Here is a 15,513-nt window from a genome sequence, read left to right on the forward strand (position 1 = left end):
CTTTACTTAACATTGGCGTTTTTATTTGCAAGCAGCACCACCAGTGATTTTCTCCCAGAGCAAAGGCAGGATTACTAAAGGTGACTGCGGCGAGCGCTGCCATCCAGAGCTGTTAAAACAGAAATTTACAGTTAGAGGAGACCTTTCCTGCCCAGGTATATGTATCTAGGAATCGGCAGGTAGCAATCACCAGCAGTATAATCAACCAGGAACTAGCCTCTCTCTCTCCCTCTTGTCGTGTAAAGAACACTTGGGAAACTGAGAGGCCTCAGCCTCTGCTGAACCCCCTTGGTGAAATGAGCTGTCAATTATAAAATGCTGGAAACAGTAGGGTGACATGGAGACAGCAGGACAAGATTGAGATGTAGGACAAGACATAGACAGCAGGATGAGATGGAGACAGTGGTGGCAAGATGGAGACCGTAGGACAAGGCAGACTTCAGGATGAGATGAAGAAGTAGGGCCAATATTGAGTTGGTAGGGCTAGACAGAGTCAGTAGGGCAAGATGGAGGCAGTAGGAGAAAATGGAGGCAGTATGAGAAAGATGCATAAAGTAGACCAAGATTGAGTTGGGAGGAAAAGACTAGACTAAGCGGAAGTACTTGATGGAGACAGTGGGGCAAGATGGATAAAGTAGACCAAGATTGTGTCTGTAGGACTAGATGGAGACAGTAGGGTAAGATGGAGGCGGTTGGGCAAGACAGAGACAGTAGGAGAAAATGGAAGCAGTTGTAGTAAAATGGATAAAGCAGACCAATATTAAGTTGGTAGGAAAACACAAGACCAATCAGTAGGACTAGATGGAGACAGTAGGGCAAGATGGATAAAGCAGACCAAAACTGAGTCGGTAGGACTAGATGGAGACGGTTGGGCAAGATGGAGGCAGTAGGAGTAAGATGGTTACAACAAAGCACTAAATTGTCGCTAAAAATAGTGCAGAAACACAGTCGGACCCTGGGCTACAGTGCAATTTGGTGCTTATTTGTAAAAGTTAATTTACACCATAAAATAAACATTATTATTTTTTCCATCCATTTAAAACGGCGCTCACTCTGAATAGACACAATATAAACCATTACTGGCTGAGACGCTGTGAATAGAAAAACGCTGCACGGAGATTGAGTTTGGGGCAAATATTTTACCCCCGAAATGGCACGATTCAAAAAGCTGCAATCAGTCATTGGTTTTAAAGCTTCTTTCCCTTCCCTGGAGTTCAGGCCGCAATCTGCTTGTTTTTGTGTCTCTATTGATTTCTCTTTATGGTTTAAGAACGGAGCTGCTCGGAATTCTATTGGAAGCGGCACCATGCCAGTCATTTTAATTCTGCAGATTTTGGGCATACGACGTGGGAACAATGTGACTGCCAAAATAGTACTCCTGGTAACAAATAATAATGGTACCCTGCACTGCTGGTTCTGTCTCCTGAAACAATGTAGCAGAAGACGCAGTAGAACTGACGTCTGCGACATTAATATAAGAGTTGGAGAGCAGAAAGGAATAAACAAATACTGATTTCAGTGGCACCAGTTTTGCTTCATTGTGAGATAAATTGAGATTTCTGCTAAAAGGTAAATGAGAGGCTGATCTGCTGGATTTGGATGGTCGGTGGCTTTGTGTGTATGGGGAAAGTCATATTTAACTATGGAATTTGATTTTCCAAGGGTTGACACATATTAGCACCTTCTTATCTGGGTCAGGGTTAAGGAATTAAAGAGACAGACAGCAGTTAGGACAGGTTCGATGCTGCTGGTCCAATGGAGCTCACTTTAAACAACTGCACGTGATACACATTACCCGCGGCGACCCCCCTACATGAACATTATTATTATTATTAACGTCTCATGCGACCAAGATTGTGCTCTATTCACCTGTCCCAAAACAGGAGGCGACTTTTCCTGCTATCCAATCAACAATGAATATTAAGTGTGACAGTTGCACAGATCATCACTTATGATGGGGATTTCAGGAACATACACTGATCAGATACAGAAGCAGAGTATCCTCCCTGCTGCCACGAGCCATGCAATTAGCAACTGCCACCCTTGTGTCTCAGTGAATTCTGGGAGTTATAGTCCACTTATAACTGTTATAGTCCACTTATAACTGTTATAACTGGACAGCATTGATATATTTATATATATATATATATATATGTGTTGCCAATGGTCAGTGGCAATATCTGTCATATGGTCTCTGGCAAGAAGGCTGATAGGATTAGGGGATGTACTGTACTGTAGCTGAGCAGTTTGTGACCCCAGTTTTGCTACAGTCCAATAACCATAGCAACCAACCAACAGTTAGATTTTTTTTCTGGCTCAGTGCAGTTAGAATTCAGAAAGTAACTTATTTTTGCCCAGCCATCGTGGGTTTACGGAAGAAGCTTACCCATGCTCTTGTTATGCCCTGACCATGCCCAGATATACCCCTGTTCTCACCCCCCAGAACTGCTGATGACTTCCTCTATACAATGTTGGATGCGCTGGGGGGGGGAAGAGAGGGGGATTTGCGGCTGAGGAGGGGGCCCCTGATGTGGTGCAGCCCAAGTGGGCCCAGAACCCCGCAGTCCGACCCTGACTCTATATAAGTTTGTTTCTGAATTTCAGGTAGTGCCAGGCCAAGTGGTATTGGTGCCCAAGGCAATACTACTTGACCTTGTGCTCTGCTGAGGCAGCTATTCTAAGAACATTTGCAATGTACATTCATTATTTATTTTGTTTTTATTCCAAGATATTAAGGGATACATGTACTGTTAATATGAATGAATTTTGTTACAACAGCCCCACCTGCTGGTCAGTTTCCCACCAGTCTGACCACCAAGTAGTCAAGGGAGTTGTCAGGAGAGAGAAAGAGGCTGCTCTGATGGTCTTCTGCTTAGGAAAGATTTTTTTCCTAAGCTGAAGAACATCAGAGCAGCCTCTTTCTTTCTCCTGACAACTCCCTTGACTACTTGGTGGTCAGACTGGTGGGAAACTGACCAGCAGGTGGGGCTGTTGTAACAAAATTCATTCATATTAACAGTACATGTATCCTTTAATATCTTGGGGGCAAAAAAGAAAATAAATAATGAATGCACATTGCAAATGTTTTTAGGATAGCAGTCTTACCAGGTTTACATTCACTTATTTTAGTTATCCTTTAACCCCAACTCCCCCATTGGTTTGCAGATGACCTGCATTTGCCACAGCTCAGCCTGCTGGGCCCCCAAATTTGAGCTGTCTCTCTTTCTCCCGTTTTAGTTGCACCATCTCCCAGTTCCATCCACGTCTTGTGCCCATTCTGCCTAACCTAGTTCCGTTCCTGGTTTTATGCCTTCTCATGAGTTCCAGCTGTCTATTAATATAGAAATGGCATTGCTGCCCACTGCCTGACACCGTGTCAGATGATACGACAAAGCCAGCGTCTTTTCCATTAATTAACAGCTTTGCTACATTGTTAACGATGTGTTTGTGTGTGATTAACAGACAGGTAAATACCTGGCGTCCTGCCAGAGCGGGTGCCATGTGCCAATCCAATTGTCGCTGAGCAGCAGGTGAGTCACAGAGAGCTAATGATCTGTAAACAGGTAATTATTGTTTAATGAACTAACCAAGGTCACAGAGCCATTCATTACTATGTGTGGGAGCAGAGACGCTCATTTGGGATCGTTATGCTTCGTAGAAAAGCCATTATTTTTGGGAATTCCTTATGGTTTCAGCTGCAGCTCCCAGAATCCCCAGCAGCTTGGCATGAGGGAAGCCATGATACAGGTGTACCACCCCTTTATGGGGGGTTTTGTATCTGCTTTATGTTAACTTTAAGCATGTTATAGAATTGCTAATTCTAAGAAACTTTTCAAATGGCCTTCATTTTTTAGTTTTTGAATTATTTTCTTTCTTCTGACTCTTTTCAGCTTTAAAATGGGGGTCACCGACCCTACCTAAAAGATGCTCTTTAAGGCTACAAATGTATTGTTATTGCTACTTTTTATTATTCATATTTCCATTCAGACCCTCTCATATTTATAGGAACATGGTTTTAATGCACAATAAATCTTGCCAGACTAACTTCATTTCTTTTTATGAGAAGGTGAGCAGGGACCTTGATTCTGGAATGGCAGTGGATGTGATTTACTTAGACTTTGCTAAAGCATTTTGATACATTGCCATACAGAAGGTTACTGGTTAAATTAAAGGAGAAGGAATGGCTTTGTGCACTTAGGGGTGCCAAATGTTAGGTACCCCAAGTGATTGTATTGACTTACCTGAAACCGGCTGTATTGACTTACCTGAAACCCCGGGCCGGTGCTCCTATCAGCAGAAAAACTGCACCGGCCTGGGGTTATACCAGTGAGCACCACGGAACAATCCTCTTCTGTTCCTCTTTCTTTGCGCGGCTGCGAATGCGCAGTAGAATGAAAAGCCGAACTTAAACTAAAACGTTGACTGTTCAATTGTGCATGCGTTTGCCCCAGGAAATTTTAAGAAAGAAGAAGCCAGAAGAGGATCGCTCTGTGGTGCTCACTGGTATATCTGCAGTTTTCTGCTGATAGGAGCACCGGCCCGGGGTTTCAGGTGAGTAAAAAAAATCACTTGGGGTTCCTAACATTTGGCACCCCCAAGTGCACAATGCCTTTCCTTCTCCTTTAAGGAATGTTGGCCTGGAACATAGTATTTGTACCTGGATAGAGAACTGGCTAAAAGACTACAAAGAGTGGTGGTAAATGGAACATTTTCTAAGTGGACCAGTGTTGTTAGTGGAGTACCGCAGGGCTTTGTACTAGGTCCCTTGCTTTTCAACTTGTTTATTAATGACCTGGAGGTGGCCATTGAAAGTACTGTTTCTATTTTTGCTGATGATACTAAATTGTGCAGAACTATAGGTTCCATGCAGGATGCTGCCACTTTGCAGAGTGATTTATCTAAATTTGAAAACTGGGCAGCAACCTGGAAAATGAGGTTCAATGTTGATAAATGCAGGTTATGCACTTTGGTAGAAATAATATAAATGTGAGTTATACACTAAATGGCAGTGTTAGGGGTCTAACTGAGAAGGATCTAGGGGTTTTTGTAGATAACAAGTTGTCTAATTCCGGGCAGTGTCATTCTGCGGCCAATAAAGCAGATAAAGTTCTGTCTTGCATAAAAAAGGGAATAAACTGAAAGAAAATTATGTATTTATCCCTTATCAGTCCCTGGTAAGGCCTCACCTGGAGTATATGCAGTGCAGTTTGGCTCCAGTCCTTAAAGGAGAAACAAACCCTTACTAGAAAAAAAGCACTACCCTACATAGACCTCCCTCCCTCCAACCCCCTGGGCAAATGCCCCTAACTCTTTACTTACCCCTCCATGCAGATTCTGTCCAGCAGAGTTCACGGGCGCCATCTTCAGCCACATCTGTAATCTTGGGAATGATATTGGCGCTTAGGAAATTTTTGTGAGTTTCGGCGCAATTGCAGTTGTCGCGAAACAGAAAATGACTCCAACTGCGTATGTGCCGTTTAGCCGGTCTCATTCTGAAGATTACCGAAGAGAAGAAGATAGAGAACTACGCTGGACAGAATCTGCGCGGAGACTGAGGTATGTAGACCGTTAGGCTGGGGAGTTAGCTAGTCTGGGGGGGAGGAGGGAGGGGGGGGTCTATGTAGGGTAGGGGGTAGGGTTTTTTTATCAAGAGTTTGTTTCTCCTTTAAAGGAGAAGGAAAGGTTAAAACTAAATAAGCCTTATCAGAAAGGTCCATCTAAATATACCAGTAAACCCCCAAAGTAGTGCTGCTCTGAGTCCCCTGTCAAAAGAAACACTGCATTTCTTTCCTTCTATTGTGTACACATGGGCTTCTGTATCAGACTTCCTGCCTTCAGCTTAAACCTCATTGCCCTGGGCAAGAGCATGCTCAGTTTGCTCCTCTTCCTCCCCCCCTCCCTTCTCTACTGTAATCTGAGCCCAGAGCAGGAAGAGACTCAGGCAGGAAGTGATGTCACACCATGTTAATACTGCAGCTCCTATTCTAAACAAACAGAGAGTTTCTAGAGCTTTTTACTCAGGTATGGTAAAACATTCTACAGAATAAATATAGCATTCTAGCTTGCACTATTGCAGCTAATCTAGTGGCAATAAAATGCCTCCGTAGCTTTCCTTCTCCTTTAAGAGGGATATAAATGAGCTGGAGAGAGTGCAGAGACTAAGTGCAACTAAACTGGTTAGAGGGAGGGAAGACTTAAATTATGAGGGGAGACTGTCAAGGTTGGGGTTGTTTTCTCTGGAAAAAAGGCGCTTGAGAGGGGACATGATTACACTTTACAAGTACATTAGAGGACATTATAGACAAATAGCGGGGACCTTTTTACCCATAAAGTGGATCACCGTACCAGAGGCCACCCCTTTAGACTAGAAGAAAAGAACTCATTTGAAGCAACGTAGGGGGTTCTTCACAGTCAGGACAGTGAGGTTGTGGAATGCACTGCCGGGTGATGTTGTGATGGCTGATTCAGTTAATGACCATAAGAATGGCTTGGATGATTTTTTGGACAGACATAATATCAAAGGCTATTGTGATACTAAACTCTTTAGTTATGGGTATATAGAATTTATGTGAAAGTAGGGAGGGGTGTGTGTATGGATGCTGAGTTTCATTTGGAGGGGGGTTGAGCTTGATGGACTTTTGTCAACCCTATATTCCAGTCTCTTTTTCAAATCAATGCATGGTTGCTAGGGTAATTGGACCCTAGCTACTAGATTGCAAATTGCAGAGCTGCTGAATAAAAAGGCTAAATAACTCAAAAACCCCAAAACCAGTTGCTAATTGTCTCTCTGCATCATTTCGCGTGAAATTCGTGAAACAGCAAAAAATTCACGAAACGCCGCTGCCATCTCGTTTTGGACGCCGGCGTCCATTTTTGGATGCCATCGTCCATTTTTCTTCTGAATTTTCGTGAATTTATTCCGGCGGCGAAACACAGGAATTCACCGTGAATTCGCGCCAGCTGAATAAATTCTCCCATCACTAATAAGGGGTTATATTGAGTCACAGTGCTGTCAGTTTGTAGCATTCCTTCTTACCCAAATACCTACTGAGTTCTGTACACAGTAATACCTGTCCAATCTTTAGTAACTCCCTGTGCCCTACAGTTGGCCTTGAGGAATAGAACGTTGCTTTGAGCTATAGGAGGGAGGGGGCGCACATTAGACACTTGGATGCCTTTCAGCTATTTTTGTTCTGTGATCCATCAAATTAGCTCGGCCCAGGTCACTGGACCAATTTCCCAAGTCACAATCTTATCCCATAAAGTAATTAGCAGGTAATAGCCTCATGATGGCCCCCTGTGCCTGGGAAGGAGGGTCACTGAGGGCAGTGCTCACACAACCCGGCCACTCACTTCTCTTTTCCTTTTCTCTAAAAAGACCAGTAACATCAAAACATTTTTTTCGAAAATTCATTAGTATACATCGAAAAAAAAGACAAATTAAACGTTAAAATCAAAAGATTTTATTAAGAAATAACTTACCGAAACTCTGCTTGCGCTCACTGCTCTTCTGAAAGCAATCGGGCGATCGATCGTGCGCCACTCGATTTCTCCTCCTTGCCTTCCTTATAGGAGATAGCCAGGGAGGAGAAATCGAGTGTGCACGATGGATCTCCGCCTTTTCTGAAGAGTAGCGGAAGCGGAGTTTCGGTAAGTTATTTCTTAATGAAGGCTTTGCCATTTTAAAGTTTCACTTGTCTTGGTGTTTTTTTCTATGTACAGTATACTAAAGAATTTTTAAATTAATTTTTTATGTTACTGGTCCTTTAAGCATTGTTAGTGAAGAAGTAAAGAAATGGTCATGTTTCCCTAGTCTCTTTCCCTATATAAAAGGCATAAATCTGGAACTACCTACCTCTATTTCTGTAGGGAAACGAGAGCAGAGCAGGCAGTAACCCTTCCAACACTTTCCTCTTGTCTCTGTCCTTATATATTAGGTACCTATCTAGTGCTACCAATCCCTATTTCTGTAGGGGAAATGAGAGAGAGCAGATAGTAACCCTTCCAACACTTTCCTCTTGTCTCTATCCTTATATATTAGGTACCTATCTAGTGTTACCAATCCCTATTTCTGTAGGGAAATGAGAGCAGAGCAGACAGTAACCCTTCCAACACTTTCCTCTTTTCTCTGTCCTTATATATTAGGTACCTATCTAGTGCTACCAATCCCTATTTCTGTAGGGAAATGAGAGCAGAGCAGACAGTAACCCTTCCAACACTTTCCTCTTTTCTCTGTCCTTATATATTAGGTACCGATCTAGTGCTACCAATCCCTATTTCTGTAGGGAAATGAGAGCAGCATACCTCCCAACTGTCCCTTTTTCGGAGGGACAATCCCTCTTTTGACAGCTCAACCCGCAGTCCCTCATTTGTACTGGAAAGTCCCTATTTTCTCTGCACTGAACAGCCAGAAAAAGAAACAAAGTTTCTAACTTAATTGGCTTTTAGCAGAAAGACCAGAACAGCCAACAGGTGCAAATAAGATACTTTGTAACAATTTTGAGACACAAAAAAACAGTTTAGATAAGGAGAAATATTTTCAAACTTTAATAACCTGCCAAATTTTGTAAAATGAACATGGTAATTAGGGGGTGTGGTCACCGAAAGGGCGTGGTCAAAAAATTGCTGTTCTACATGCGAAAAAATTTTTTGTCCCTCATTTTACTTCTAAAATGTTGAGAGGTATGAGAGCAGACAGTAACCCTTCCAACACTTTCCTCTTGTCTCTGTCCTTATATATTAGGTACCTATCTAGTGCTACCAATCCCTATTTCTGTAGGGGCATGTCCCTTTGATATACATACCTCCAAACTGTCCAGTTTTTAGAGGGACAGTCCCTCTTTTGACCGCTCAAACTGCAGTCCCTGGTTTGTACTGGAAAGTCCACTTTTTCTCTGCACTGAACAGCAGAAAAAGAAACAAAGTTTCTAACTTAATTGGCTTTTGGCAGAGAGCCCAGAACAGCCACAGCTGCTTATAAGATACTTTTATAAGAATTTCAAGATAAGCAAATAAGTAAGTAATTGTAACAATATAAGATAACAGGTCCCTTGGGAGAAGTTAGACTCGCAGCTTAAAAGACAATGCACCTTCATTAGCAAAACTGTGATAACTGAAAAAAAACACAGAAATGTTCTGCCAAATTTTGTAAAATGAACATGGTAATTAGTGGGAGTGGTCAAAAATGGGCGTGGTCAAAATTGCAGCGCTACATGCGCCAACTTTTTGTCCTTTTTATTTCCAAAATGTTGGGAGGAATGTGAAAAATACGCCCCAATGTGACTTCCCTTCCACCTTTCCATGTAGATCCCAGCATTTAAATTGAAAGGGTTTATCTGTTTCTTAATGCCAGAAAGCTTGCACGGTCCCATTTGCCTGTTGATAACTTACAGAGTTCATGAATATAGTGTATTAACATATTAATAAAGATAGAGGAATCACACTCTGTTTGAACTCTGTAGCCTTGGCTCAACACAGCTTCCCAGCAAAATAAAACCCTGTTAAATCTTCCAAAAAAGTCAACTCAGTGCAGTATCACAAGTATTTCTACATTACTGGGTGAACTAGAAACAAGGCAAAGTGTTGGAAGGGTTACTGTCTGCTCTGCTCTCATTTCCCTACAGAAATAGGGATTGGTAGCACTAGATAGGTACCTAATATATATATATATATATATATCCTAATATAGGATAGAGACACAAAGATCTTGGCGTGTGTGTGCCACTTGACAGTGTTTACATTCTCTCCCTAAAGCTCCGGGTCAAATAATAGTTTAAGAAACAAATAATGCATTGTCTGATAATTGTCAACGTGATCCATTTTACTAACATAAATAATTAGGTTTCGCCTTTAAACGCCGCAGCAGAAAAAAAATAAAAAATAAATCCGCCTTTCATTCGAGACCTCATCGTCGCACCTTTGAAAAATGGTTTTGTGTAATGCCTGCCAGCGTCATGTATATTTAAACTGGTTAATGAGGGTTCTGTCTGTCGCTGTACTTGTTGGTTGCCATGGAAGCTTTCAGAGGACGGTTTTGTAGGCGTAGACGAGAAAAAGACAATAGCTATAAAAAAAAAAAAAAGAAGCTTTTTTTGGGGGAAAAAATGAATCACAGGGATGAGTAGGAGAGTGACGCTTGAATGGTTTGTATAGATGCGGGCTGTGTCTGTAATTCTGCTCCTGAGTTCCATGCATCACCAAGCAGAATTAATTGTCAGTTCTTAGGGTTAGGTGGCAAATACTTAATTTTCCCCATTTTTTTAACGTGTTTTGTGAAACGCCTGACGTTAACGTTTCTCATGTTTATATTAATCTGAATAGTCGTTATTTTTAACTGTATAACAACTAGAAGTGGCGGTACTGGGAATATATCCTTGCTTACTCCTGTATTTACTTATTTATATTAAGGGCTTTAAATTGTTACTACTTCCTGCCTGTGGGCTGCTCCCCTCATCCTTTTCCGGAATCAGGGGGGTCACTTGAGCAGAGCAGGTCCTATATTCTCTGTGCGATTATGAAAACATGCAAGCGCTCCCTCTACTGGCCACAGACAAACTGCAGCCTAAGGAACTATATGTGGTCCCTTGACTATACCCCACCACCCAATCAGCCTGAGCCTAGGGGTAGGAATATGGGAGATATTTTCACCTTGCCTCATGGAAGGAGCACCACTGCCCTGTTCTCACACTTTCAACCAAGGGCTTCTGCTGTTAGTCTGGGACTCACGGCATGAGCACAATGCTAACAGTAGCATTTCATTGTATTGACAGTTCCCCTTTATAGGGGTTGTTCATCTTTTTTTTAAGGTTCAGTTGTCTTCAGATTGTTTACCAGAGAGCCTTTTTCCAGTTTGCTTTATTTTTTTTTTTAATTTTTAAAGTTTAAAGGGGTTATTAAACTTTCAGTAACCTTTTAGTATGCCGCAGAGGGTAATAATTTTCAATTTTTTTTTAATGATTTTTTTTAGTTATTTATCTTCTAATTCAGCAGCTTCCCAGCTTGCAATCAGGTTGCTAGGGTCCACATTACCCTAGCAACCATGCATTGATTTGAAAAAGAGACCTGAATATAAAGATGAGTATAAAAAGTAGCAATAACAATACATTTGTAGCCTTACAGAGCTTTTTTTTTTTTTTAAGATGGGGTCAGTGACCCCCATTTGAAAGCTGGACAGAGTCAAAAGAAAGAGGCAAATAATTCTAAAACTATAAAAAATAATAATAATAACCAAGACCAATTGAAAAGTTGCTTAGAATTAACCATTCTATAACACACTAGTTAACTTAAAGACGAACCACCCCTTAAAAAAGGTTAAAAATGTAACTTTACACTTCAATATAAGAAAAACGGCCACAAATAGAAAGTCAATTGAAAAAAAGTCTTAATTTCAAACTATCTGATAACCAACTATCTGATAACCACTGAACGGAAAAAAGTGTTGGAAGGTGAAGAACACTAGGCATTAATTCATCATTGTTGAGTAGTGATTGGGGAATCTAGGCCATTTCGCTTCTCTGAATAATTCGCGAAACGGCGGAAATAATTTTGACACGTGACAATTTTGACGCAATCTGCAATTTTTATACGCGCCACTATTTTGTCCAAATGCATTACAGGGTTGGTTCACCTTTAAGGTAACTATTAGTATGTTATAGAACGGCCAATTCTATTGGTTTTCATTATTTTATATTTTTTCCATAGTTTTATAGTTATTTGCCTTTTTCTTCTGACTCTTTGTAGCTTTCAAATGAGCGTCGCTGACCCCCTTCTAAAAGACAAACTCTCTGTAAGGCTGCAAATGTATTGTTATTGCTACTTTTTATTACATATCCTTCTATTCAGGTCCTCTCCTATTCATATTTCAATCTTATTCAAATCAATGCATGGTTGCTAGGGTAATTTGGACCCTAGTTACCAGATTGCTTAAAATGCAAATTAAAGAGCTGCTGAATAAGAAGCTAAATAACGTAAATGTTGCGACAGTTTTGCGGGCGGGCGAAATGCAAAAATTTTCATGCGAATCCATGCCTGCCGAATTTATTCTCCCATCACTATTGGTGAGTAAAGGGTTCACTGTGCAGGGGCTCAGGTCAAATTTAATAATAAATATTGACCAATGGATCACCCAGGCACCTCAGCAGCCTTAGGGCCCCTACTTGGATAATTCAGTTACATCTCCCTGTTCCTACTCCCTGCTCTACCTTGGGGCACCCGCCGACTGCTGGTGACTAGCAGAATGAGCGGGATGCGTGACCTTTATCCGGCTGCGTGCGTCGAGGCGAGGAACATTTGATTAACAGGTCGTTAAATAAAATTACGTCTCCCCTTTCAGGGACGGCACAATTACACAATGGAGCAATTCCGTAATTAAATCGGCAAATCGAAGCAAAATACGGCGCCTTCCCAGATTGCGGCCACGGAGGAATTGGATTGGAGCAGGGGCAATAGATTGTGACTTCATTAAATGTCAGTAAACACAAGCGGCATCGCTCATGCTTTCCTCCTACTGGGAAAAGAAAATGACTTTCCAATGAGGCAGCACACAGTATGGGGCCCCAGGCACTCGCTTGGAGAGAGATATTTGCTCTTTTGCATACAGGCTAGTTCATTGGCTCCTGATAAAACTGACCCTAGTGTGCGTATTGGCAAAATTAGATTGTAAGCTCCACTGGGCAATGACTGATACAAATGAATAAAAATCTCTGCAACAAGACAGCTCTATAATGTTGTATCAGAACGTTCAGGGTCATGAAACACCGGGCCCCTTCTAATGTTCTAATCTACTCCATCTTTAAACCTGACAGGGAAAGGGAGGTCTGGTAAGAGTTGATGTCACATTAGCTGTATGTGACATCACAATTCAAGTCCTGCACAGTAGCTCTTTATCTTAAAGGGGTTGTTGGCCTTTGAATTAACTTTGTGTGATGTAGAGAGCGATCTTCCTAGACAATTTGCAATTGGTATTCATTTTTTATTATGTGTTTTTTGAGTTATTTAGCATTTTTATTCAGCAGCTCTCCAGTTTGCAGTTTCAGCAATCTGGATGCTAGGGTCCAGATTCCCCTAGCAACCATGCATTGATTTGAATAAGAGACTGGAATATGAATAGAAGCCTGAATAGAAAGATGAGTAATAAAAACAAATCATGACCCCCATTTGAATGCTGAAGAGTCAGAAGCAGAAGGCAAATAATTAAAAAAACTATTAAAATAGAAAAGTTGCTTATCATTGGCCATTCTATAACCTACATTAACATTAATTCACCCCCTTTGCTGAAATAGCAAACTGGAGAGCTGATGAATAAAAAGCGAAATAACTCAAAATAAAAAAATAAATATCACTCTCTACATCATACTAAAAGTTAGGTGAACAACCCATTTAAACAACAAACCAATACTTTGTTCAGCCCACTCTTTTTCCAGCTGAAAAGATTGTTTCAACAACAAAACAGAAGGGGGAGGGGTCAATATCTTTAGATGTAGAAGGGTTATTACCGTGGGAAGTGGAAGGGGTCAATACCTCGAGTAGAGTTCATCCCCTTAGAACTGAAGGGCATACCTTTAAATATTGAACACTTAATGGCCTTCGACATAGAAGGTGTAATAAAAGGAAAGAGGAAGGGGTTAATACCTGCAGAGATGAAAATGGTTTATACGTTTCACCTTGGTGTAGGCAATACCATGGGAAGAGGAAGGGTTAATACATTTATAAGTGGAAGTGATTAAGGTTTGAGAGACCTTTAGCAGCGATTCGTGAGTCGCCCAAAGTTGCCTCGCGAGTAAACTTCGGATAACGAAGCGCTCCTTTACTGCAAGTGAGTTGGCAATGCTAACATTTGGGTTTTAGTACAAGTAGGGAATTCTTAGCTTTCCATAACACTGACACCAGAATTTTTCCCCGCTTCTTTATTTTAATAAAAAAAACTAGGGCCTGGGAAGCCCCCTAGGAAACCTTCCCTGAGGGTCCCAGACTCTTGCCAGCCTGATAGGGAACCAGGACACGAGGGTGAGAATGGGAGGTTTCAATAGTGCCGGGAACCAGAAAATCCTCCAGAGATCCAGAGCTTTCCTGTGGGCAACGCATACTCATTTGCATATTCTAATTAAATTGCTGCAGGTCTCCCGCAAGAATGAACAGAATAAGAAAAAAAATCTTTCTGCTGATTCAAAGGCAAAGCAAATATCAGAAAAATACTGCACGTGTGGGTCGGATAAGGGGGCAAATTAAAGAATTCAGCAGCATGAATGGGGGGGGGGAGTACTCAACTGTGAAACTAGAAAAACAACATGGCATAACCTATCCATATGTACAAATATTATAATGTTCTGGGCACACAATAAGCTATACCCTCATACTGTACTCTCTAAGGGAAACAATATGACACCTCCTTCCCATATGTATAAATACAAATATACAGAGAAGGAATGTTCTGGGCACACAATAAGCTATACCCTCATACTGTACTGTCTAAGGGAAACAATATGGCACCTCCTTCCCATATGTATAAATACAAATATACAGAGAAGGAATGTTCTGGGCACACAATAAGATATACCCTCATACTGTACTGTCTAAGGGAAACAATATGACACCTCATGCCATGAACATGTATAATTTATTTTTTATTTCAAGGGTACACTATTGTTAAAATTAGGATTGAGGTGTAATCACTTAACCTTAGCTTTAGAGCTATGGCACTCAGGAACAGGCAGTTCTGTGACCCAAAACATAAATTTCCACTGAAGTCAGTGGGGGGCATCAACAGAGGACTTGGGTTGGTTGAGAATTGGCTTTACCGTATCTATCACCAGTCTAATAGGTCCCCTCCTCTGCACTTTTTTGTGAGTAGAGTAAAACTGCTACCTGATATTGGCTTTGGTTGAATGGCGTCTCTTTCACGAGGAGTTGGATGGCAGCTTCCCATTTCTCCGGGGTTTCATGATCCCAAGCTTCCACAATAAACATGGCTTGTTTGGCAGGGATCCACACCTTGCGTGCTGTGTACACTGCCCCATCTGCACCCACTTTAAAATCCGGGTTATTGGTTTCGTACCAAATGCCTTGCGCCCCCGAACTGCAGCCGTTGAATTTCACTGAAAGACAAAAGAGAATGTGGTGTAAGGTAGACTGTACCCTGACAGTATATAGATTACTTAATCACTACTCCATAATACTCTACCCTTACTCTGTATACTGGGGTGTAACTATAGAGGAAGCAGACCCTGTGGAGGAGGTATAGGGGCCCCATGAGGTCCTAATTCATATACAATTTAAATAAATATTGGTAAAACTGGGGGTCTGAAAAATAATCTGCTGTAATATTCACTGTCTCTGTACATAGGTGTTATAACTCTACCCCAACTAAAATATTTTTTTTGTCAATGGTCCCATTCTACTTGTTAGCAGGGCCATCCCCCCAGGTCAACAGTTGACTAATAATTGGGGTCCACTGGGGGATGGGCCTCTACTACCTTATTATTCCTGATGGTGGTCCTGGCTACACTATGGATAGTT

General features: G+C 41.5%; 1 protein-coding gene across 1 annotated transcript in view; it reads right to left on the reverse strand.

Moving 5' to 3' along the window:
- Positions 1-15,513, reverse strand: part of LOC108700932 (cadherin-4-like) — a 335,569-nt gene that overhangs the window by 60,192 nt on the left and 259,864 nt on the right. The window contains exon 3 of the mRNA XM_018234980.2: positions 14,863-15,092. Coding sequence (XP_018090469.1) covers positions 14,863-15,092 — 230 coding nt within the window. The remainder of the gene's footprint in view (positions 1-14,862; positions 15,093-15,513) is intronic.

Source organism: Xenopus laevis, chromosome 9_10L, assembly GCF_017654675.1.
Source record: "Xenopus laevis strain J_2021 chromosome 9_10L, Xenopus_laevis_v10.1, whole genome shotgun sequence".
NCBI lineage: Eukaryota > Metazoa > Chordata > Amphibia > Anura > Pipidae > Xenopus > Xenopus laevis.